Genomic DNA, 24,376 nt, shown 5'->3' on the forward strand with positions numbered 1-24,376 from the left:
CTGAAGGAGCTGGCTGTCCTCAGCCACTCAGAGCAAGCGCAGGTGGTTTCATCAGCAAGCATCCTGCATGCTGTCCTCCAAAGGGCTATGTTAGTAAGTTGCATCCGAAAAGAGTTGGGAAAAATGAGACAGGCTATTACTGATCATCTTTCACATTTTAGCACATTGTAAAGTGGGAGCTGTGTCTACTGCACATACGTTAAATATTAGATGAGACTATGGCAGAAGATGGAAGTACAAAGTGGATGTATGTCTACGAAAACCCATTCCAACTTCTTTTAAAGGAACTATTAATAATAGCTTCATGTAAAAATGAAAAATCTGGGACAAATGCTAAACTGGATGGGTTACCAGGATACCAGACATAAATTGGGACAGCCACTTATGTTTAGTGAAGTCTAGAATCCATACCTTTCCTCCTGCTCGTCTCCTATCTGGGAACCCAGTCCCCTCCTGAACATCTAGTCAACTTTCGATCATTCAGTGCACACCTGAGCTAACTCCTGTCTCATCTCCAGCACAAAGCCTTTCTTGTCCCTGTTAGTCCACAGTGACTGCCCATGTCCTCTCAACTCCTACAGCCCTTCTGCCTAGACATGTCTTTGGATATATATATACTGCCACTAATATGATATAACCTTATCAAAGTTAATCAAGGAGGAGAGTTAAGAAAATAAATTTTTTAGGGGAAGGAGGGGCAACTAACAAAAGAAAATGAATAAAGTGTGTGTTGAGTGGGGGTGGAAAAAAATGATAGGAAGGGATATTTTCCTTTTTCAGTGCTACACATACTGGTTTGATATCTCAGCAATTTCTTTGTTTTTCCATTTGCATAGAAGTAGGGGGCAATGGGAATAATAACTACCTAAGAGTAGACATAAGGATTTACGTCTTAATTCTCGTCCTGAGTCTTGTGAAATCCTGCTTGGGAGGTTTGGTTACCACCTTCCTCCCACTTTCTTCAGCTTCCAATAGCCCACAAACCCCAGAAGTCTAAGGCTGAATTTTTGTAGTTTCAGAAGTTGCTTGGGAAAATGAAACAGGTAGGTATAAGTGAATGACAGCTAGCAATCTCAAAAGCACAAATATCAACAGATACACGTATTCTGGGTCTCTAACAAATGCACCACAGACAATGTGTTAAGTTTTGCACACTGTCTCTGATATAAAGCCAAACACTCCTATTTTTATACCAATTTGATTTCAGAAAGTCATTACAATGCACAAAAGCCATTTGAATATCAGTTTTACTTTGCCTAAATTTTGTTATTAAACCTAGTTGTCTGGATATGTCTGAAAAAAGAGGATAGAATTTTTTAAATTCCATTTTTCTGTTTTCCTTTTCTTCCAGGACTTAAAGGAGACAATAGCGTGTAGAGCTCTCCTTCTTCAGAGAGAGTTCACACTTGGATCACAAGCTATAAAAAGTCTATGGTGTTCAAGTTTACATCTTGTAGTAGTTCTGTACAACTGTAGCATCAAATGCCTGCATATTTTGGTATGGCTTACAGCCTGCCTGAATTGGGTCCATATGACAAACTGCAAAATAACTTCGCATAACATCTGTATGTACTGTGACACTGCTTTGAGCAACTGTCATTTCTTTGTCTTGCTAAGTAATTAATTCAAAATCATATAGCGAGACCATCAAGCCCTGTCAAGGCCTCCCTTGCAAATTTCCTCACATCCATCTCTTCTTTCCTATTGCCCCTCCCACACTAACAACTGTCACGCTAGACTATTGCTAGTCTCTCCTAACCTTGCCTACATCTACTATCTCCCACAGCCAAAGTGTTGCCAAAATAATATTCCTAAATTACCTTCAGGCACACCTCATTCCTTTATTCAAAACAAAGCCAAACACAAATCAACCCTTCCATGGCTCCTTATCTGCCAAACAGAAAGCCAAAGGGTTTAGCCTCACATTTAAGATCTTTCATAATCTGGCTCCAGTCTAGCTTTCTCACTGGAACTGCCCTATTCCCCTTCACTCTAAAACACTAGCCTGTTCACTAACCCTTCTGTTCCCCCGCCACACACACACTCCTCTTTCTGTTTCCAGGGCTGCCCTTCCCTTGGCCTCTTCCACTACTATTTGTCCATCAAAGCCAAATTCAAATCCTCTCTTTGTTGTCTACCCAAGGTAGAAATGTTCTCTCTGGCTTCTATATAACTAATGCTTTACATATAACTCACTTGGCGTTTCTCTGAGGCTTCGCATTGTTGGCTAGCTTTGTCTATGTTCGTTTCACTAGACTGTGCCAGCGGGGACAAAGCAGACAATCCAGTGACCTGCTGCTACTGCTTCATCCTCCGGCTCGGTGCTATGTGCACAGCAGACAATGAATATATATTGGATTGAATAACTGGCTAAAGATATTATCCACTCATTCATAAAACATTTACTGAATACCCTATATGTGCTAGGCACTGTTACAGACACTAGGAAAATATAAATGAACCATAGAGTTAAAAATTTCTGCCTTCATGGGACTAACATTCTAGTGGAGGAGAAACAGAATTTTTTAAAAAAGTAAGCTATATATAATATTAGAAGGTGCTAAGTTCTATGGAAAAAAATAAAGCACAGAAGGAAAACAAGGAGTGTGAGGTAGGGGTGGAAGGTGGAGGCGTGATTTTAAACAGAATGATCATGGAAGGCCTCTCTGGGAAAGTGACATTTGAGCAAAGACTTGAATGAGGTAATGGAGCAAGGTATGCAGATATCTAGAAAAAGAACATTCCAGGCAGAGGAACAGCAAGTACCAAAACCCTGAAGCAGGAATATGCTTGGAATAGTCAGGGAAGAACAAAGAGGCTAATGTGGGGTGAACAAGAAGGAGAACGGGAGGGGTGGTAAAGAAGTAACACGAGCTAGGCTGGGGAAAGACCTGAGAGCCATTAAGGGACTCTGGCTATTATCACTAAGCATGGAGCAGAGGAATACACATCCGATCTGCGTTTGAAAGGATCAATTTGGATGTTCATTGAGAATAGGCAGATGAGGACAAGGAAACAGGCAGGAGGACCAGAAAGGAGGTAATATATTAATTAAGTGAGAGATAATGGGGATCTGAATCAAATTGGTGGCAAGTGGTAAGATGTTGTCTGATTCTGGATGTATTTTGAAAGTAGGTCTGCTAGGATTGGCTGATGGGTTAGATGTGGGGCATGAGGGAAAGGGGAATCAAGGATGACTTCAAGACCGGATGGGGCTGCCATTTACAGGGATGGGGATAACCTTGGGAGGCAAAAGTTTTTAGGAGGGGGAAAACAGTATTTCAGATATTGGAGATGTTAAGTTAGAGTGACGAACAGGAGACTGAGGAAGTAGTTAGATACAGGAGTTTAGAGATCAGGGGAGAAGACAAGACTGGAAATAAGCTTTTGGGAGTTGTCGATGAGCAGATGGTATTTAAAGCTATGGGACTAGATGAAATCAAGGGAGTGAGCGTAGACTGAGAGAAGGCCTGAGGACTAAGCCCTAGGAGCCGGCAAAGACGACTGAGAAGGAGCAGCCTGTGAGGCAGGAGGAAAATGTTAGTGCCGGTGTGATGAGAAGAGCCTGGGTGCTGGAGAGGACAATTCCCGTCTGCGAGGTACCAGGCACTGATTCAACGGACTATGGAGGCTCAGGGAGGGAGGTACCTTCCCTAGTCCCTACGGCAGCTATGGTTAGGTGAACTTTAGGCAGAGGCTACTAACATAACCAAGGATATGACACAGTTTTCCATAAAAGTAAAAGTAAAATTTTAATAACACAATACAGAGTTCTATTTTCTATCAAAAAAAAGAAAGTCTAGTGATGATCAACTTAGTGCAGGGTTCTCAACCTCGCTCATTTCTGCTCCTATTCTGTACTCACGCCTGTCCTACTCTCTTCCCCAAGCTTCTTACCAGCCAGCTGATTTGGAAGGTTCTCCTTGTATTCATTACAGAGTGAAGAAAGTAAGCAATTAGCTCAACCTGTCATAAAAAATTGTACTTCTGATTTTTTTCAATGTAAAAGATATGCCCCGAGTCTACTCAGTTCAAAAATGACCATTTCTGCACTCCCTCGCACACAGTGGCAGTATATGCAATAGCCAAGAGGTAGAAGCAACCCAGTGTCCATGAACAGATGAATGGATAAACAGAATGTGGTGTATACATACAACGGAATATTACTTAGCCTTAAAAAGGAAGGAAATTCTGACACACGTCACAACACAAACGAACCCTGAAGACATTATGCTTATGAAATATGCCAGTCACAAAAGGACAAATACTGTATGAATCCACTCATATAAGGTACTTAAAGTAGTCAAATTCATAGAGACAGAAAGTAGAATGGTTGCCAGGGACTAAAGGGAGAGAAGGATAAGGAGCTATTGGTTATTGGGGACAGAGTTTCAGTTTTGCAGGATGAAAAAAGTTGTAGAGATGGATGGTGATGACGGTTATACAACAATGTAAATGTACTTAACACTACTGAACTGTACACTTGGAAATGGTTAAGATGGTAAATTTTATGTTATGTGCTTTTTACCACAATAAAAAACAAGTGCAAGTAGCGGCCAGCCCAGTGGCAGATGCTTAAGTTCACATGCTCCACTTCAGTGGCCCACGTTTCATGGGTTCAGATCCTGGGCACACACTGTTCATCAAGTCACACTGTGCAGTGTCCCACATACAAAATAGCGGAAGACTGGCACAGACGTTAGCTCAGTGACAATCTTCTTCAAGTAAAAAAGGGGAAGAATGGCAACACATGTTAGCTCAAGGCCAATCTTCCTCATCAAAAAAATAAAAAAAAAAAAAGTGTGGGCTCCAGAGTCAGACCACCTGGGTTCAAATACTGGCAAAATACCCAGTGAGGTACCTGGCTCATAGTAGATGCTCAGTAAACATTAAGAGCTGATTATAAATTGGTATTTTAACTCGAATTAGACCAAGTCAGTGTGCATGTTTGTCAGGAGCCATGGTTGACAGTTATGTAGGCCTTTGGTGAAATGGGAAAGCAGTAGTCAAGAAAGTTTGGTTAAAAAATAATGACTATTTTGGAGAATAAAATCATTTTACTAACCAAATATCATTAAGTACAAAATAAGGTTGATCTCTTGCCCCTCAAAATTAGGTCCTCTCCTGTGGATTTTCTTGTCACTCAAAGATCCAGGCTCTTTTTGTATTATTTTTTAAAAACTTTAAAAATCTTTTAAACATTTAAAAATATTTGTGTACGCAAATACATTTTTTTTCTTAAAATGATCAACAATCCATTCTATATGTTATTGCATTTATGTAAAAGTTTTTCTTTCATTATTGACTTAAGCAATTACTTGCAGAGTCCTATACTGTCTATAATTTTGACTCTCATTCGTTTCCTTCCTAACATACCTGCTCAAAATAGAACCTAATTTTAACAGTTGTATTTGCATTAAGGGCAGTTAACAGAAAGAAGCAACAAAATGAAACAGAAAAATGAATAAGAGAAACATAAGAGAAAGTGAGTAAGAGAAAACCTACCAGTCCACTTTCAGTGACAAGCAAGAAGGACATTAGAGACTAAAGTTCTTCACTCTCAAAGACAAGCTTATCATCCTGAGGACAGAAAATGGGCACTCATTGAGTAAGAATCAAATCCAAAGGAAAACCTAAGTGCTGAGAGCAGGTGGGGTTTTATGAATCGTCTGACCTGCATGGGATTGATCTTCACCGAGCGTTCAAAGCACTCCACACATTCCTTAAACTCCCTGCTCCGCAGATGAAGGAGGCCTTTGGAGCGCTGCGCACGGGCACTGCGGTGCCGGGACAGCTCCCAGGCCTTGTCATAGTAGGAGTGGTCGCGAAGGACATCTCCAAGCAAGCAGTATAAACTTGGTGTTTCTTTTTTCTCCAGCTCTTGCCTAAGGATTTCTTCTGCCTAGAAATAACAACAGAAGCAACAAATGGCTTATAGTGACTGTAACAGCTATTTTTTAACACATATACAGCTTTTATCCCACATCATCCCAAACTTTATTTTCAAAGTTTGAAACAACCTGCTTATTTCACGCATCTAGGACCTAGGCTGAATAAGAGGGGCTTAGAAAATAAACACGGCACAAGTAAAAGAGAGGAACAACAAGTAAGAGGGGAGTACTGCTTTACTGGCATTCTAGAATCCCCAGGAAAGGCATGGAGAGGCTTACAGCATGATATCGCGTGGACTTGCCCAGCCCCCCGTTTCCCTGCCCCACACTCCAGTTGTCACCACTGTGACCGTTTGTTAGAGCACCGCCTTTAATTCACCTCTACCAATGGCAATGAAAAGTATGTTTTCCTTTTTTAAAATGGTATGCACAGGGAGCCTAGGATTGCTGAAACACTTACAAAAGAAGGAGGAGGGTACATACAATAGAATAGATATTGCTAAAAACCTACCTCTTAACCAAACTACTTAGCTCTCAAAGACAAGCTCACTCTCTTTAGGACAGAAAATGGGTACTTATTCAATAAGAATCAAATCCAAAGAAAAGGCAAGTGCTAAGAGCAGGTGGGGTTTTATGACTCGTCTGACCTGCATGGGATTGACCTTCACCGAGTGTTCAAAGCACTCTTTTACCTCACCGATAAAACTTGCCAACACAAGACCCATCTGATTCTAGACAGTCTGTTCACTTTAGAAATTAAAGCCCATCCTCAATACACTACACAGGCTTGGTTACTCTCATATGTCCACACTTCGGGTCACCCAAGCTAATTCTGTACTTGCTACAACTACTACTCCACTCCCCAACCCGTGGCCCTTACTCCCCGTTTCTGATCACTTTCAGCAGGGAGCAGGAAGCGTGGCAGTAGCTCTACTTTCCATCCTCACACACACGAACACCTTCACATAAACAGCAGTGGGGTCACCAAAGATGCCAAGACAGGCATGGCCACAATGGACACAGAGATCCAAGAAGCCATCCTTCAGTGGCTGAAACGATACTTTAGACTCCCTAACTTACGTAGCTGGCAATCTTAAGGTCTGCATATTTGATTTTCTTTAGGGTGGATGTATCTATAATTCTTAAGTAGTCTAATTTTTGTGAAATTTTTAAAAAGATGGCTGTGCTTCTAAAGGTATCTTTGGATGATGGCTCTTTTGCATTTCTGATACAGTATAGGTTATGTAGGCTTCTTAGGTCTAGTTTGAAAATGGAACCAGAATTTATAAAATAGTTTCTAAGGGAAAACAGTTCTGAGTCCCAAATAGCCAAAATAAGCATGAAGTTTTAAAATATAATCTGTGAATTCCTCTATTCACAGATAATAGTTATTAATGTATCCAACCATAATTCTGTAAGATCATCTATATATGTATTCAGTATATGTATATTTACATATACCAGTATATGTATTCACCCAAATTATTTGTAAAAGACTGTAGCCACAGCATGATTTTTGCCGAAATGATCTTACAGTGTAGTTGAAGGTATTTCTCTTGGAAACTTGATACCCACACCCTCCCAGAAATTCTGAAGGCTAATTCACTTAATACATCGTTCCTTTCTGTTTTAACTAGTTAGAGTGGATTCTGTAGGTCTGCAATTAAACAATGATCATTACAGTAACTGGGTACAGAAGTGATTGTAGGCAACACAGCCCTGTAGAAAATGAAAATTTGTGATTGGTTATCTGATCTGGTTGGATTTGAAGACAATGAGGATGCAGTGACCATGAGAGTGTAGAACAGTGATGGTCCACAATATCCAGTGACGAAACAATTACTTACATTATCACCTGTGGTAACTTAGAATAAAGCACCTATCTAATGCAAGGCTTTTATGGATTGAGTGATAAGACATTATGAGAGAATACAAGACTGTAAGGTAGGTTGGCTGCTTCTAAGTTCACTGGACACCTCAAACAAACAAAATGACACAGAGTTTTAAATCCTCAAGGTTGGAGAACTATGGAATTTCTGTGATTGCCTAAAAGATTTTCTTTTCCCTTTTAGCTGCCAAAAATCAAATGCAGACACTGCTCCTGTAGGATTGCTGAATTACAATATAGGATGAATTTGGTTTCACTAGTTCTATGTGAAAGTCAAGGCATCTGATGGGTATGTTTTAGTCATTTATTTAACTTCCTCTACTGCCTTTTAGCTATACATCATTTTATTATTTTTCAGTGATTGCCATTGGGCTAATCATGTGCATCTTCAATATATCAAAGTTCATTTAGAGTTAATATTGCATCACTGTACCTTTCTTATGCACAAGTGGCCCAGTCAAGCCCTTCCTAAATTTCTGTTCTACAGAAACAATGAGAGATAAACAAACAGTTGTTGTTGATTCAAGCCACTAAGTTTTGATGTGTTTGTTACATAGCAATAATAACTGCTATGATGGTTTAAAATAAGAGTGTTACTCTAGTACGAGTGTCTTTATCAAGGCCAGAAGCAAAAGGGGGCATTGATTAAGAGCGAGCAAGACCCAAGAATTTAAATGGGGACATTTGAGATGATTCAGATAATAGAAACCCCCAAACCCTATCAAATTTCCTATTCCAGCAGAGGCAACCCTCCCCTATCAGAGAGGCTAGTGCTACCTGGCTCAAAGACAGTATAAGGACTGCACCTCAGGCAGTTACCATAAGACAATGCCAATTCTCCTCATACCTGACCCTCCATTCCTCATCGCCTCCAGACATAGAAATAGACTTACACACAAAAAGAACTGCAAGATGTTGTTAATTTCTAGAAGGAAAACCTTGGGACCACGTGGAAAAAGAGATTCTAAGTGTGCTAGACCATAGACAAAGAGGATCATAATTTTAAATCAGCTGAATTTGGCTACTCATCAGAAATTTTTGATTCCCGGTGCTAACTCAAGCAGCTGGGGATTGGTCTAAATTATTTGCTCAATTGCTGGACTAAAACCTAGACTCAAATATGGCCAAAACTAAAGTCAAAATGCCAGAAATTTCTTGTTGTGATATGAAGGAAAGAATCTAACAACTTAGAAAGAAAATGCTGTTGTTAATTTATCATTTGCAACCTGTTCACCCACCTCTAACTATGTCCCCCATGAGGGCTCAGGGGATATTCCTTTCACCTTGGCTTTGAGAAATGCATTGTATGTGGGAGTACCAGCATCCTTGAAAAGTGCTAGAGTAGATGTCCTGTGCAAGCTGGGGGAAAAGCCTGCAGGTCCTTTTATTGAAATGAGCTTCCAGATTTCAATGAGGATGATTAGAACCCAGGTAATAGAGACTGTGATAGCACTTAACCCCTGGAAGTAAGATGAGCACAGTTACTTGCAATAGGTACAGCCAGAGTGATAATTAGAATGGTGTGACTAGCATGGATCCTAGATGGTGGCTGACTGATCATGAAGCCTCAGGACCAAATTAGATGAACAGCCAGCTAGGTTCAAACCTGATCTATATAACACTAAAAAAAAAAATATCTAGGTTTGGAGACCAGGTGTCTGACCTGAATCACCATGCTAAAACATTGTCTCTCACCCAATTTCTATCTCTGAGTCACTTCACAGACTCAGAGACTCTTAAATAAAAAGAACAAATAAAGGAGAGGCCAATACAGGTGAGGAAGGACCCTGCAATAACATAAGTATATACCATAATTCTTCCCTGGTCTTCCCCAAAGAAGTGTAACCATTTACCAGGTAATTGTATCCTGGGGAAAAAGAAATACTTCATCTTTTCAGGGTTGACTAGCTCTTAGTTAATGCTAATCCTTTGGGACCCAGAACATCATCACGATGAGTTAGTGCGTTTATGGGAGTTAGTTTATCCCATGGTAGGCCTAGTAAGTCTCTGAATCCACCCAGTGGTTACTTCCTAGGTTTTGAACACCGAGTTGATATCTGCAACTAGCAGAGCCCTCAGTCAGTGCCACTACAGAATAAAGGGCCAAGTGAAAGGCCCCGCAGCTTCCTCTCCCCATTAAGAGAGAAAATCCAAAGTAACACTGCATATCTATGTAAAGCACAGAAATGTGTGCTACTATCAAAAACTTGAAAGATACCGCAAAGTGTGTGTGTCTGTGTATGGGTGTACAGATGATTTAACATACTCATTTAAACTGAGCAGAACACAAATGGGTCCTGGAAAATGTCACAGATTATTATAAACTTAACATAGTGGTAGCTCTACTTATAGCTACTGTTCCAGACACGATCTCTTTACTGGAGCAAATCATCAGCCCCCGACACATGGAAAGCAGGTACTGATAAAGCAAATATGTTCTCCTTTACCCAACAACCAGGCAACATCAGACGCAGTGGGCTTTCACTAGCACAGAGAGAAGTACATTTTCCTATCTTGCCTCAGAATTACATGAACTTTAGAGTATAATTTAGTCTGCAAGGACCTTCATTGTCTCACCATCACATTAGACCTCACCAGTCTATGACCCTGATGACATCATGCTAATAAAACTCAAGAAACTAAGATAAAAAATTGCGTGCCAATGTCAACCAAAAACCAATTGGAAATGATAATACTCTTGATATTGTAACTTGTTATTAGGAAAATGTTTAATTTACAAACATTTGATACATTAACTCTAAGGAATTCATCCATTAAACAAAGCAAGAGATGTAAAATAAATGTTTATATGTTTCTAGATATTTTTGTTCTTATATGCTCTAAGAATGCTCCAATATCTAAACATCTTTTGAGGAAACTACAAATTTCTCCAAATCAGAAACTCTTCTCTAACTGTGTAACACAATCTATACTCTGTACTTGTTAGTAGTTTGGCACTTTCCAAATAAGTAAACTCCCAAGTTAAAGGGCTAAACCACTGCACAGTCATACGCACTGGATTACACTATGTCAATTTGCATGAGCTGGAAGCTGTTTCCTAAAATCCCCTTCCCTTCGGATTTCATGTTAGAATTGGCCAAAAGTGGAACTCGTTGGGGATTTGAAAGGCAGAAGTAAAGCGACAGCCTTTACTCTTGGAAGGTTGTCATGGTTAAATATGGTATCAAACAAGATGCTGAGATATCCTGCATCGTCCTTGCTCTCTGTGTCCCACGTGCCTTTCCAATTGCTGTCGCTGCTGACCAAGAGCAACCCCAGGCCCACCATCAGACATTTCACTGCGGACCCACAGGTCCCAGTAAGGCTACATATCTAGCTACATAGATACAACAGCTTTCCACAAACCTCTCCATGAGCTCCTCCCTCACGCTCCCATTTCAATGGCTGGAAGTAGTTGGCTTCTCAGATTCTCCTGTTTTAAGTTCAGACTTATCCACTTGTGCCAATGTTACAAGCGTGCCGGTAAATGATTTTTTTCCTGATCTTGCTCCCTCTTCCACACCTTCAGTTCCCCAGCTCCTCCCACATCTGTGTAAGACCTAATTCCTTTAGTAAGACCCCTTAGTCCCAGAAATACTCCAAGTGGCTCTGCCTCCATAAATAAAACCTGAATGATAATCTTCTTTCACTTCTACCTTTTAATCTCCTTATGTGTCCTTCCATTTGATAGCAATTTACAGATTCATTTTTATCTAGCACATTGTTAAATGCATTATCTCACTTAATCCCTACAATAATTCTGAGAGGTAGATAGTAATATACCCATTTTTAAGATAAAGAAATAAAAATTTAGATTCCTTGGTCAACTGGTCAGCTCCAAACCAAAAGATACTAAGCTGAAAAACAGGACCTTGATTTCAGGTTCAATACTTTTCCTATGTTCCACAGGTGGATGTCAGCAAAAATGGTGGTGTAAAGGACCTCTGATAATTCCCCACTCCATTAAAGCAAGCAGAAAACTGGCAAAAAGTATTAGAATCAACTTTTTCAGAACTCCGGAAATTAACTAAGATTTGAAATTATCCAGGGAGTGTTTATTCAAGAAAAATGGTAAAATTTTGCTAAGAACAGCAAATGTCATGTCATTTTAACTTGCACCATTCCTCTTCCATTTTCACCAGCTCTGCAATAGCCTTGAAAACTAGCAGCAGGCAATCATGGTGAAAATTAGTGTCCTGGCAGCCACCAGAGGGAATAGAATGGGTTTGCAGTGCCTCTAAAGTCTCGTTCCCAGAACACTGTCATTATATGACCAGTCTGGTGATTCCCTGGAAGAGTTCACTTGCAAGGTTATCTTTGTTTAACCTAATTCTGAGCTTGCTCAGTGAAAAGCCTTTGTCAAAAACAATTAGAGACAATTAATTAATTTTGCAGCTGCCTGAGGTGGTAAATAACAGCTGGGTCAAACAATAGGCTAACCAAAAAACTTAAAAGGAAAAAAGGGAATGAGATATACATAAGGGCTTTGAAAAGCTCCAACATATTCATGGGAATCTAGAAGACTGTGCACATGTTCAGGAAAGACCTGAGAAGGCCCTAAGCTCTCACCTCAGGGTGACCTTCAGGCTTTTGCACAAGCAGTTGGTGAAAGCTAAGGCGGAGTTGTCAACTGCCTGACTGAGTGCTGAAAGCATGCCCCAACACACACGCACACACAGAGGCCATCAGCAAAGACAGGGAGACTTGTTGATTTAGGCATTTAAGGAATTTTCTGTCCAATCATTAGCTGACCATTAAGCTAATCAGCCTGAGACTTCAGTGGCTACATAGGACAAAGAACATAGATTTTACAGAATCAGCCAAGAAATATCACTAAACAAACAAAAACAAAACAAACAGCAACAACCTGATTTCCAGAGTTGCAACATTATATTATTTTAAAATGTCCAATTTTCAGCAAAAATATGCAAAGAAACAAGAAAGTACAGCTGTTATATGGGGAAAAAAACAATGAACAGAAACCGTCCCTGAGGATGCCTAGATGATGGACTCAATAGATACTTAACCTCTACTATTTTAAATAATCCCTAGTAGGATGACTAAGAAAGTAACTAAAAATATATGTAGTAAAGAAATGACAGAGGAATTAAATGGTGTGCTAGAAAATATCCATTTAGCCAAAAAGAAGGCAGTAATGGGGAAATGAAAAAAAAGTAAGACATACAGAAAACAAATAAAATGACCAACAGACATCCTACATTATCAGTAATTAAATTAAATGTAAAGAGATTAAACACTCCAATCAAAGGCAGAGATTGGCAGAAAGAATAAAACAATGATCCAACTAAATGTTGTCTAAAAGCAACACACTTTAGATTCAGACACACAGGTTGAAAGCAAAAAAAACCAGAAAAATGGAAGAAGATCCATCATGTAAATAGTAACCAAAAGAGAGCTGGAGTGGCTACGCTAATATCAGACAAAATAACACCTTAAGACAAAAACTGTTAATAGAAGAAAAAAGGGTATATTTTAATGATAAATGTTCACTCCACCAAGAAGATATAATAATTATAAGTAAGTATTCACCTAACAAGAGACCCCCAAATCACATGAAGCAAAAACTGAAGGGAAAAATACACAATTTAACAATAATATTTGGAGACTTCAATACCCAACTTTCAATAACAGATAGAAGAACCATACAGATGACAGAAATAGAAGACTTGAACAATGTTACAAACCAACTAAACCCAACAGACATCTGAAGAACACTCCAAGCACCCAACAGCAGAACACACATTCTCAGGTGTATGCAGAACATTCTCCAGGATAGACTATATGTTAGGCTATTAAACAAGTCTCAATAAATTTGAAAGGATCGATGTCATACCAAATACGTTCTCTAATCACAAAGGGATGAAATTAGAAATCAATAACAGAAAGAAATTTGGGAAAGTCAGAAACATGTGGAAATTAAACAACACACTCCTATATAACCAATAGGTCAAAAAGGAAATCATAGGGAAATTAAAAACATTTTGAGATAAATGAAAACAAAAACATAATATACCAAAACTATGGGATGCAGTGAAAGCAGTGCTGAGAGGGAAATGTATAGATATAAATGCCTATAATGAAAAAGAAAAAAGATCTCAAATCAATCATCTAATCTTCCACCATAAGAAACTAGAAAAAGAAGAGTAAACCAAATCCAAAGCAGAAGGATGGAAATAATAAAGATTAAGGTATAAACAAATAAAATAGAGACTAGAAAAACAAAAGAGAAAATAAACAAACCAAAAGTTGGTTCTTTAGATTCAAATTACTACAATCAGAAATCAAAGAGGAAAAATTACTACCAACTTTACAGAAATAAAAAGGATTATAAGCGAATACAATACTCCATAGGTATCTTAAACTAAAAATATGATCCAAGATTCAGAATATCAAATCACACCCTTAAAGCACCTGCATGATCAAAAAACACCATTCTACAAATATTTACTCTACTTGTAACTATTATAGGCCATGAAGATTCACCAGAGTCCAAAGACATATAACACTGCCCTAGTGTTTGCAAAGAAGACAAAATATAAAAGCGAAAGATTAAATAGTAATCAGGAAAACCTCCACATCTGGAAATACTAAGGTACTGAGGATTTCAAATCCTTCCTCCAGCAAGTGGTACCTACCCGAACTCTTGTAAGATTGAGGAACATAGAGAGTGGGTGGTACGCCACTTCTGTTACCAAACATACCCACTCTGGGTATATTATCCACTGGAAGATGGGTCTGGAGGGCCAAAATGGGGCCGTTTCCAAAAGGTGAGAAACACTAGAGCAGCGACCCTGCTTGGTCTGAACTGGATTCTTCTTTCCCCAAACTCCTATCCCACATTTTTCTGTTAGATAAGTCAATTCTTTCTCCTTGAGATCTTAAGTCCTGCCAACAGAATTATCTTTCCCAAGGGCAATGCTTGGAGGCAATATATATCCTTTCTTCAGTTAGTCACACTGCAGTCCTCAGTCTTCTGCACTCTCTCCAAAATGTTCTACTTTCTCCTCCCTCCCCCACTTACGCACTCAATTCACATAATTTATTACCAAATAAAGAGCTACAAAAGATGTGCCCAGTGAACATAAATAAAGCAGAAGCGCTTGTAATATCACTTTTGCAATATTGAAACGTGGGTGGCCAGAAATCTTCACAGAATGCAAAGCTTTGGTATTTGTGGCTTTGAGTTGCTACTTCCCTACAGGAAAATACAGGTGTACATTCTTATAGGATACAGGAAATTTGTCATCTAATGCCTATTAAATAGGATAAAAGTACATTCCCAAACACGAAAAGGCATACTTAAACGGGCAACTGGCTGCAATATACCTGACCTACTGGCAAGACTCTTGTCGGCTGCAAACCCCAAAGACCATTCTCCTGCCCACACATATATACACATCTTACACATCTAGGCTGTTTAACAATCTGTTTTATTTTGTCATTGCACACAACTAATGATTATTCTTAATACAATTTTGTGGCAACGACTATGCATAGTGAATCTCAGTATAAAATTAAGTCAGCCAACACTTAAGCAGAACCTACAATTATGGCTGGAATAACACTGTACTTACTTTACCAGGGAAACCTGCATGACTTAGAGCAAGGGTCACACATTCAAATGCCCAGAGATTCTTGCCAATTATTAAGCACGAATGAAGTAGGCTGGTGAGTGAGCATACAAAGGAAGGAACCACTGCTCAACTCCAGCCAGTTAGTACAATAATGTGGGAATTTGGCCCAGTGTTTCCACATCGTTTGATTCTTTAAGAGAAGCCAAGAAACCTAGATTTCTAGAGGAAATCGCCTGAAAATATTTTCTCTAATTTTTTTCACAACACTGTGTAAATCAAACAAAATACCTCCTGCAACTTCAGATTGAGAGACTTAAAATTCCACCCTATAGTGGACATCAGTTGTTCTTCTCCTGCTCAACATCCCTTCCCTGATCTGATAATAGAACTCCTCTTCCCTGAGGGGAACCCATTCCGTGTGGAACAGGTAGGGCTTACCAGAGGCAAGGGCACGTGACTCAAGCCCTTCAGTCTTCTGAAGAACCTTTCTGTTAGACCCATGGAATTGACTATATCTTTCCACTGGGATTACTAAACTAGGGCCTTCTGTGGCCATCTTGTCTGCCTTATAGAGAGAGCTACAAAGTCATGATGATACCATCTCAGCCCCTGGATACAACTGTCATTACAGGTCTACCAGAATTTTCAGTTGCGTGAACCAGTAAATTCCCTTTTTTGCATAAGTCAGTATATTCTCTTACAACCAAAAGACTCCTAACACATCCCTAGAAAATTATGCTGCATAATCTGTTCTATAGACTTCCAAGTATAAGCAGGTCTGTGAGGACACAGGTGCCTTTAGTCAGACAGGCAGTTCAAATGCCAGTTCTACTAGTACTAAATGTCTGACCATGAGCAAGTTAACTAATATTTTGAGAATCTGTTCTTCATGTGCACCTTACCTACAAGAATTAGACGTGAAATGTACCTAGCACTTTGTCAGGCACACAGTAAGCCCCGAACTAATGTTTGTGTTCTTTCTCAACTCCCTCTACTGGAAAACCAGAGTAGAAAGTAAGATGCTTAAGGTTTCACTACTAGGAAGAAGGAAGGCAACCTGAAACGGCTTCTAGGAACATTAAAATATTCTATAAATAATCACACTGGTCAACTGTGTACAGTTTCTCCAAAGACAGAAGAATTACTCTCATCAACTATTAAGTAGGTGATTGTGTAACTGAGCCAACAAGACTGGAGGTCAAAGTGAAAAAACTGCTGATATTACAAGGTTAAAGCTAAATTTTTCCACATAAGGCTGATTTCAACCAAATGTCAGTTTTTTATGAAAGTGTGTCGACTCACAGGAGTAGGTCTAGGGATCGCAGAAGGAGAGTCTGTGCTAGACACAAACTGAGCGGACTATTACTTTAGACAAGAACATCAGAGGGAGAAATATTTAGGTGTAAATATGATGGCCAAATAGAATTTGGAATCTGGATATACTTCCATCTTAGCATCCGTCATCTTATACTAAAATATTCTGCTCATGTGTATCTGTACTATCAGACCATAAGCTCCTTGGAGGTAAATTCTGTTTCTTACTCATCTTTGGAGCACCACTGCCCAGCACACAGTAGGTTTCTATAAATGTTGGAAGAATTCAACTAAAACTAACAGTAAAGTCACAAAGGGCTGCTAATGTTTTCTAAGGGTCTTCAGATTCTAAATAGAGACATAAAAGATTCTTCCCGTTGGGAATAAAGGAAGAACTTCTTTAACGGATATGCTTTGGCTGGCATCAATATTGAGTATAACTAAATTAGTACAGTTTTAACAAGAATTTATCCTAGTAAACAAAAGGTCATATGGCAGAATCTGAATTTCACATGCCAGTCTAACTCAAGTAAAAACACCTAGGAAATTACTCTTGTTAAGACTAAAAACACTGAGGAGCAAAACTGATGGCCTGAAAGGAGATTCTGAGTCTCTGAGGAGTTCCCTACCCTTGTTGTGATGTACCTTTTGAGCAAATTATCCAGTGTTAAGACGTAACTAAGAACTTGAGACATATGCAAGCAAAGGGGTTAATATACTGAAAAATATGCCACACTCGGACTCATTTACATTTATGACTGTACATTTTTCTGCAAGTTGTTATATAGGAAATTTGAGGTTTGAGGGAGGTAAGACCCCACCGTAAGCACCACTAGGATTCCAGGAAGCACCTTGTTAGGGACAAGGCCCTGGGTTTTGAATAAAGAATATGTGTAAAAGTTAGGTTCAGTCTCCGGTGAAAAGGGAGATAAAATAGTTCAGGAAAATTATTCATACTTGAGCCAGAGGAATTATCAAAACAAACTGCCCTTCTTGGCTGTGATTTGTGCCTTGATTTTGTGAATTAGTGGAAGGAATCAAAAATTCTAATGTGTGATAAGAGTGGCCTTCATCTGACATCGCATCTGGTCAGTATACAGGAACAGGGAACTGGCAGACCAACACCTATAGGAAGCTCTCCTGGCAAAGAACGAAGGGGAAAAAGCAAGCTCTAGACCCAGAGATGGTACCAACTGTAACGAGTGTCATTGAGAACTATAAAAACGACAGAACTAAGCTTAACAGCTAGAAGTTTGCTCCAAGGGGATGAAAAAATGGCAGGTTAAGGATTTAAGGTCACACTATTAGTCAGATTTGGCCTCCTGACAATAGCTTTAGGTTTTAAAACATGCGTTTGGGGGCGAGGGGGCCGACATGTAACTCAAACAACTTTAGGCATGGTCGAATTCATTCTTCTCCCCTGAAGCAGACAACAAAATGGATTCTGATTTTCACTCTTGCGGAGGCTGGTTCTCAAAGACAGGGAGACTTGAGATAGGAACCAGCCTAATGAGATAGGGTTGTCCATAGGCCCCTGGCCGAACAAGATAAGGTCCCTAACCAATTGACAAGCTAGGAGAATCAGATAGAGGCCACCAAGATCCACATTCCACAGCTTCGGGACTTTGTCAGGCTTACACACGCACCTAGCAGCCAGGAGTTGGTTGAAGATGACCCCAGCCCCAATACGATAGCAAAAATAACACGCAGGGGTGGAGAGCTAGCATGCTAGCGATGCATGCATCACATGCAGTAGCATGCTACGTGACAGCGCAGGTGCAACCACAACCCCACCTCTTTATGCCGTGACAAGGCGCTCCTCCCCAGCCTCTGCCTAATAAAAGCCCCACAATCCCGCTCCCTAACGAGCTGGTCACCTGCCCCTTTCCTTTCCTCACTGGCCTCCCTGTGCCTCTCCTGTGCACAAGCTAATCAACTTTTACTTTTCTACTCCCGTTTGTTGTCTCTCTTGATTGCTATCCTGGAGGACAACAAGAACCCAGGGTACCAGACTGACCACTGGAAAGGTGCTCTACAGTCCTTGACACAGTGAAAAGGATGGCAGGGCAGAGCTAAGAAAGCACCAGTGCACCATCTACTCTTCCAACTGCGAGGGACAATCCTTCTAGCAGAAACACAGTTCACTCCTAGTCTAAATTCTTGTTCTATGAGCAGCAACTGAGAGGTGAAAAGTGCAAAACGCTTCATCCCACCCTAGTTGGTCACTCCCAGCTACACTTCTGTGTGGTGGTGCCTAGTCCTGTTCACTCTCTCACTGAGCCAACTGTTCACTAATTGCTTTTCACATTTGTGTGTGTGAGGACACTGTGCTCTGACTTAATTTTTCAAAGGGTACATGCCAACATAAATACTCCAGGTCCAACATAAAACAGAATAATTAAAAATAGGTCTAGTTATCCAATTGGCTGATCATTGCTCATTTGCATTCCCAAGATATAGAGTATTTTCAGTTGTTTTGCCTATTTTTTCATTCAGGTGAGCAGAACAGGTTTTAACTTACAATCAAATATCTACTTTTAAAGGGATTAACGATAATCCTGATGGGAAGCTGGTGTGGGGAAAGGACTGCACGCTTTAGAGGAAAGGAAGGTCTGAGCTTGGATTCCAAAATCTTCCACTTTCTAAGGCTACTCAGTAAAGTGGCAAAAACAATTCACATTTTGTAGGTTGTTATGAATATTATATGGCAATGACAACATAATGATATAAGAATGTACTACATAAGAAGCACTCAAAAATTTCATTACATAATAACAGCATGTTCACAGTGTCTTTAACACCTACTGAGCAAGAATAAAAATTACTGGGGCCGGCCCTGTGACCTAGTGGTTAAGTTCGGCACTCTCTGCTTCAGCAGCCCAGGTTTGGTTCTGGGCACAGACCTATACCACTTGTTCATCAGCCATGCTGTGGCAGTGACCCACAAACAAAATAGAGGAATACTGACACAGATGTTAGCTCAGGGCGAATCTTCCTCAAGCAAAAAGAGGAAGATTGGCAACAGATGTTAATGTTAGCTCAGGGCAAATCTTCTTCAGCAAAAACAAAAAACAAAAAAAACCTTGAAGACTCCTATTTATATTCCTAAAGTTAAAATGTTAAAACGGGAGGGGGGAGATCTCATAATTTGTTTTTGGAGAGAGAATATATGGCAGGAGTTGGAGAGGTATCTCGCAACATGTGAAGTCCACAAGGAGTATCTACTCAGAGATTTGCTTCAATGCAATAACTACTCATAGTGAACAGTCACTAGTCATTCATTCTGCAAATATTTTTGAGTACTTACTATGTGCCAGGCCTAAGCTAGGTGTTGAGGTGACAGCTGTAAATACTATAGACCTAAGTCTTGTTCTTAAACAGCTTACAGTTTAGTAGGTGAGATAAGCCGACACACGGAATATTACAGTGGTGTTGGGTGCCACTCGAGCACCCAACACGGGAGAACACCACAAAATCAGGGAAGGAGGTAACAGGCAAAGTCACTGTAGAGAGTAATCGTCAAGGAGAAATCTGAAGAACAAGCAGGAGTTAGCTGAAGGAAGAGAAGTTCTAAACAGACAATAGCATGAACAACGGTCCTGAGGTGCAACAATGCTGCAAATCCAAAAATTACAAGCAGTATAGTCTTCCTGGAACTTTGGACACAGTCTGGACGAGAGAGTACAGAGTACAAAGGGGGCTGACAGTGAGATAAAAGAGATGGGGACAATGCAGTTAGCCACGCAAGCAGGAGTCAGGTCATGAAGTGGTCTGTGAACCATTCACACTAGAGCTCTGGCTTCATCCTGGAGACAAAGGGAAGTCATTGAAGAGTGCAAATGACATCAGATTTGTCTTTCAGGAAGATCATTCTGGCTGTAGCATGGGAAAAGAACATGTGGGAAATCTTTTAAATCATATAAAGAGACTATCTTAGAGGAAAAAAAATCAAACCAAATGCTAAAGGAATCTCAGCTATTTCAGAAATAAAACATTTCCTTGCAACTTAAAGGAAAACTTTTTAAAAGCCAATGGCTGCAATGAGCTGCAAATGCAGCATAATAAAAGAGAAGGCTATGTAATCTCAGGTAAACCTTGTTTTCTAGAAACAAGAGAAAACAAAAGAGATCCCAACCCTTATCTCTCCATTCCCTTCACCCCCACCCACTACAGGCAGCTCATGCCAGCTCAGTCTCTGTCTTTCATTCAGGGACCAAATTTGCCCAACAAAATAATAATTTTGTTATAGGAATGGACTTGGGGAAACTGCTATAACGTAAGACAGTTTTAAAAAACTAAATGCTCACAGATGAGAACCAGTTCTGACACCAAGGTCAAGCAAAAGTAATTTTAGCTATTTTGCCAATGGTCATTAAATAATGAGAATTTCTGCAGGTAGTTTCTAAATTAGAAAGGCTGACACCCTAAAACAGTGGAGTGCAAACATGAGCCCCAGAATACAATAATGAGAATTAGATACTTTTCCGAATTTGCCTCTTAAAATTAAATTATGCCATTAGGCACTAAATGCAAGGATTAAAATTTCACAAACTTCTAGTTAAATCAAAATGTGGTGACAACTACTGGCACATGCCCAAATACTAAAAGAATCTCAGCTGTTTTAGAAAAAAATAAGTTACTTCCAACTTGATGTAAAACCTTTTAGGGTCTATGGTTAAACTCATCTGCAAACATAGCATAAGAAAAACAGATAAGGAAAGTCTTTTATGTGGCAAATAAAATGCTAAAATCAGCCTTTAGGGGCCGGCCCAGTGGCGCAGCAGTTAAGTGCACACAAGTGCACACGTTCTGCCCCAGGCAGCCTGGGGTTCGCAGGTTTGGATCCTGGGTGCAGACCTATGCATCACTTGTCAAGCCATGCTGTGGCAGGCGTCCCACATATAAAGTAGAGGAAGACAGGCACGGATGTTAGCTCAGGGCCAATCTTCGTCATCAAAAAAGAGGAGGATTGGTGGCAGGTGTTAGCTTAGGGCTAATCTTCCTCAAAAAAAATAAAATAAAAATGCTTTAAAATAAATAAATAAATAAATAATAAATCAGCCTTTAAAATCAAGATTTTGAGGGACGTTTGGCTGCAACTCACAAGACTTAAAGTAAATGACAATATATTCCAAAAATTAACATACACACATTTTTCTAGAGTAATTAAAAACATGGGAATTTATCATTATTGTAACCGCAGGCCCTCCAGGACCAGTTCAACTGACCCCATCTCTGACCAACAGAGTGATTAAGAATTGCCTTTCAGAAAATCTGCAAAGTCACAGAGCCAGGGCATGCGCAAAAGAAGAAATTGTGATTTGAAACAAAGATCCTCCTTCCCACAGAACCCAAGGACCAGGAAACGACCAGAATTTGAAAGTTAGACCCTCATCAGAAGCGAGGGGTCCCTCATTCAGGAAGATCCAGAGTTAAAATTCCTTCCCCACCTCACCAAAAATGTTTAGAACCCCGTCGTAAAAGTTTAGAACCTTGTCATAAATGTTTAAAATCTTACCATAAATACTTGAAGTCCAACAATCAAAACCTGGTCTACCAGCATTTCCGTGCCATCCTGTTCTTCCTAACCTCTTAAATTTCACCCCAAATCCTCAATCAGGGAGACAGATTTGAGGGCACATACCCCTTGTTCTCCCTGAAAATCAATCTCGCAGAATAAAACTGATCTCTTTTCCCAAAGGCCGATGCCATAATGAGTTGGCTTGTTTATGCGTGTTGGGCAGAGAACCCCAATTTTGTGTGGTAACATTAATATAAAACATTTCTTACAAGGTCATGCGCAAACTTTAAAAAATAATAATAACCACAATGACTTTGGGGGACATAATAAATCTACTCTCTGAAAGGAACATACTTATTTTTTCTTCTGCAATTAGGCAAAGTCCCTACTTTCCACATTTTCTAAAAGTAATTAAATAAATTTATTATTTCAAAATGTGCTTTCGGTATTTGTGATTCAGTTAATTATTTCAAAAATCACTATTTCAAAAACTACCATAATTTATACACAGCTATTATTTATTTATTTACTGACCAACATAAAAGACTAGTCCAGTGAAGAATGACGCAATGAGAATTATGTCAGACTGGGAATCAAGATACTCATTCAGCCATTCAGTCCTTTGTTAAACAAACATCTGAGTGCTGCTTTAGTGCCAGACAATGGGCACTAAGAAATATTTAAGTCCCTGAGGATACATAATACTATATTTCATCAAATTCGAGATGCCATTAATCATAAGACTAACTCTTAACTAATAAAGAAAAAATGCTCTCCATTAAATTATGACATAATGCCTTCAATGAGTCACATCAGCCTCTTATTGATACTTTTTGCTTTGATATTTTTTAAATCTGTTTAGAAAAATTTCTCAGTTTTTCCTGCCTTCAATACATTCCTTGACATTTTAAACGGCAACCTTTTTTATGCATCTCAGTACAAAACACTACTCCATCTTACTTTGGGGTATCTTCCATTCTTGGCTCCCATACAGCACTTAGTTGTTGCTTTTTAAAGAAAAGTAAATGGAATTGTGATGATTTGTCGAATGATAAATGTCTACTGCACTAATACCTAATTCACATCTCTCTACTTTGCTCCTGTCCTTTTCTGTGTGTTCAATAACTTTTGGTTTCAATACCAAATCAATGGAATCTTTTTGACGATATTTTAAATGGCAATTAAATCCAACATACGTAGTGTTGATACCGTGTCCATACCTCAATTGAAATGATGACACTAAATATAGCTATGACTAAGCTTGCCCAGCACAGGCAATGACAACCTGGCCAGATGGCCGCTTGACTGACAGCAAGTGGAAGATGCCATTGAGTTAGATATATTCCAAATTCAGAGATGTTAAAATGTGAAAAAATATGTGCCTTAGCATCGCAGCAGTAATAGCAGCAAACACTCACGTAGCACTGAGGAAAGCATCATTCTATGTACTCAACATACATTATGTCGTGCAAACCTGTAAGGCAGGTAGATTATGTGCCTCTAGATGAGGAAACTGGGGAGTTGAGGGATTGAGTAACTTGCCCAATATCACAAAGCTAGCATGCAGCAAGACTAGCATTTGAATCCAGGCAGCTAGAGTCTAGAGGCTATGCTTTTAACTACTATGCTATGTTGCCACTCAAGCTAATAATCAATAACTAGCTTTGTGACCTGAGGCAAATCATTACAGGCACCTTTCCTTATTTGGAAAAGGAGGAAACTGGAAGAGATGATTATGGAGCTCTTTCCCAGGATGAAATATTACAATTCTATAATCTTCTACAATAAAATTTTATTCCCATGCTGGCTTTTCCGTAAGTCAATACAATTGAAAGACCTTTATTGCCTTTAGTGATTAATGAAAGGACTGTAACTTTTACTATGTCTAAAATCGGCATACTTGGGAAGGTATTTAAGAAACAGACACATAAGTTCTTGTCCCACTATTTCTCTCTTTTAGGGTGATGGCAAAAGGTTGACTGTAGATATAAATGATACAATTGGTGGGTTTTACTCTGCTTGTATACTATGATAGAAATTTAGTCATTTAAAATTTTAATCCAAAATTAACATATGACTTCAATATGTCAGTTTTAACAGCTATTCACAATGCAGAGCCCCTTATTCTTTTTAAAATTCTGTTCATTTATGAGGGATAAAACAACAG

The 24,376-nt window shown here is 39.4% G+C and overlaps 1 protein-coding gene across 5 annotated transcripts in view; it reads right to left on the bottom strand.

Annotated features, from left to right (window-relative positions):
* TTC27 (tetratricopeptide repeat domain 27) overlaps positions 1–24,376 on the bottom strand; it is a 177,876-nt gene that overhangs the window by 49,342 nt on the left and 104,158 nt on the right. For 4 of the 5 annotated variants that reach the window (XM_070574210.1, XM_070574213.1, XM_070574215.1 and 1 more), the window contains one exon: positions 5,675–5,902. The exons of the other annotated variant lie outside the window; for it this stretch is intronic. In XM_070574210.1, coding sequence (XP_070430311.1) covers positions 5,675–5,902 — 228 coding nt within the window. The remainder of the gene's footprint in view (positions 1–5,674; positions 5,903–24,376) is intronic. 5 annotated transcript variants of the gene reach the window in all.

The sequence above is a fragment of the Equus przewalskii genome, chromosome 14, assembly GCF_037783145.1.
Source record: "Equus przewalskii isolate Varuska chromosome 14, EquPr2, whole genome shotgun sequence".
Classification (NCBI taxonomy): Eukaryota; Metazoa; Chordata; class Mammalia; order Perissodactyla; family Equidae; genus Equus; species Equus przewalskii.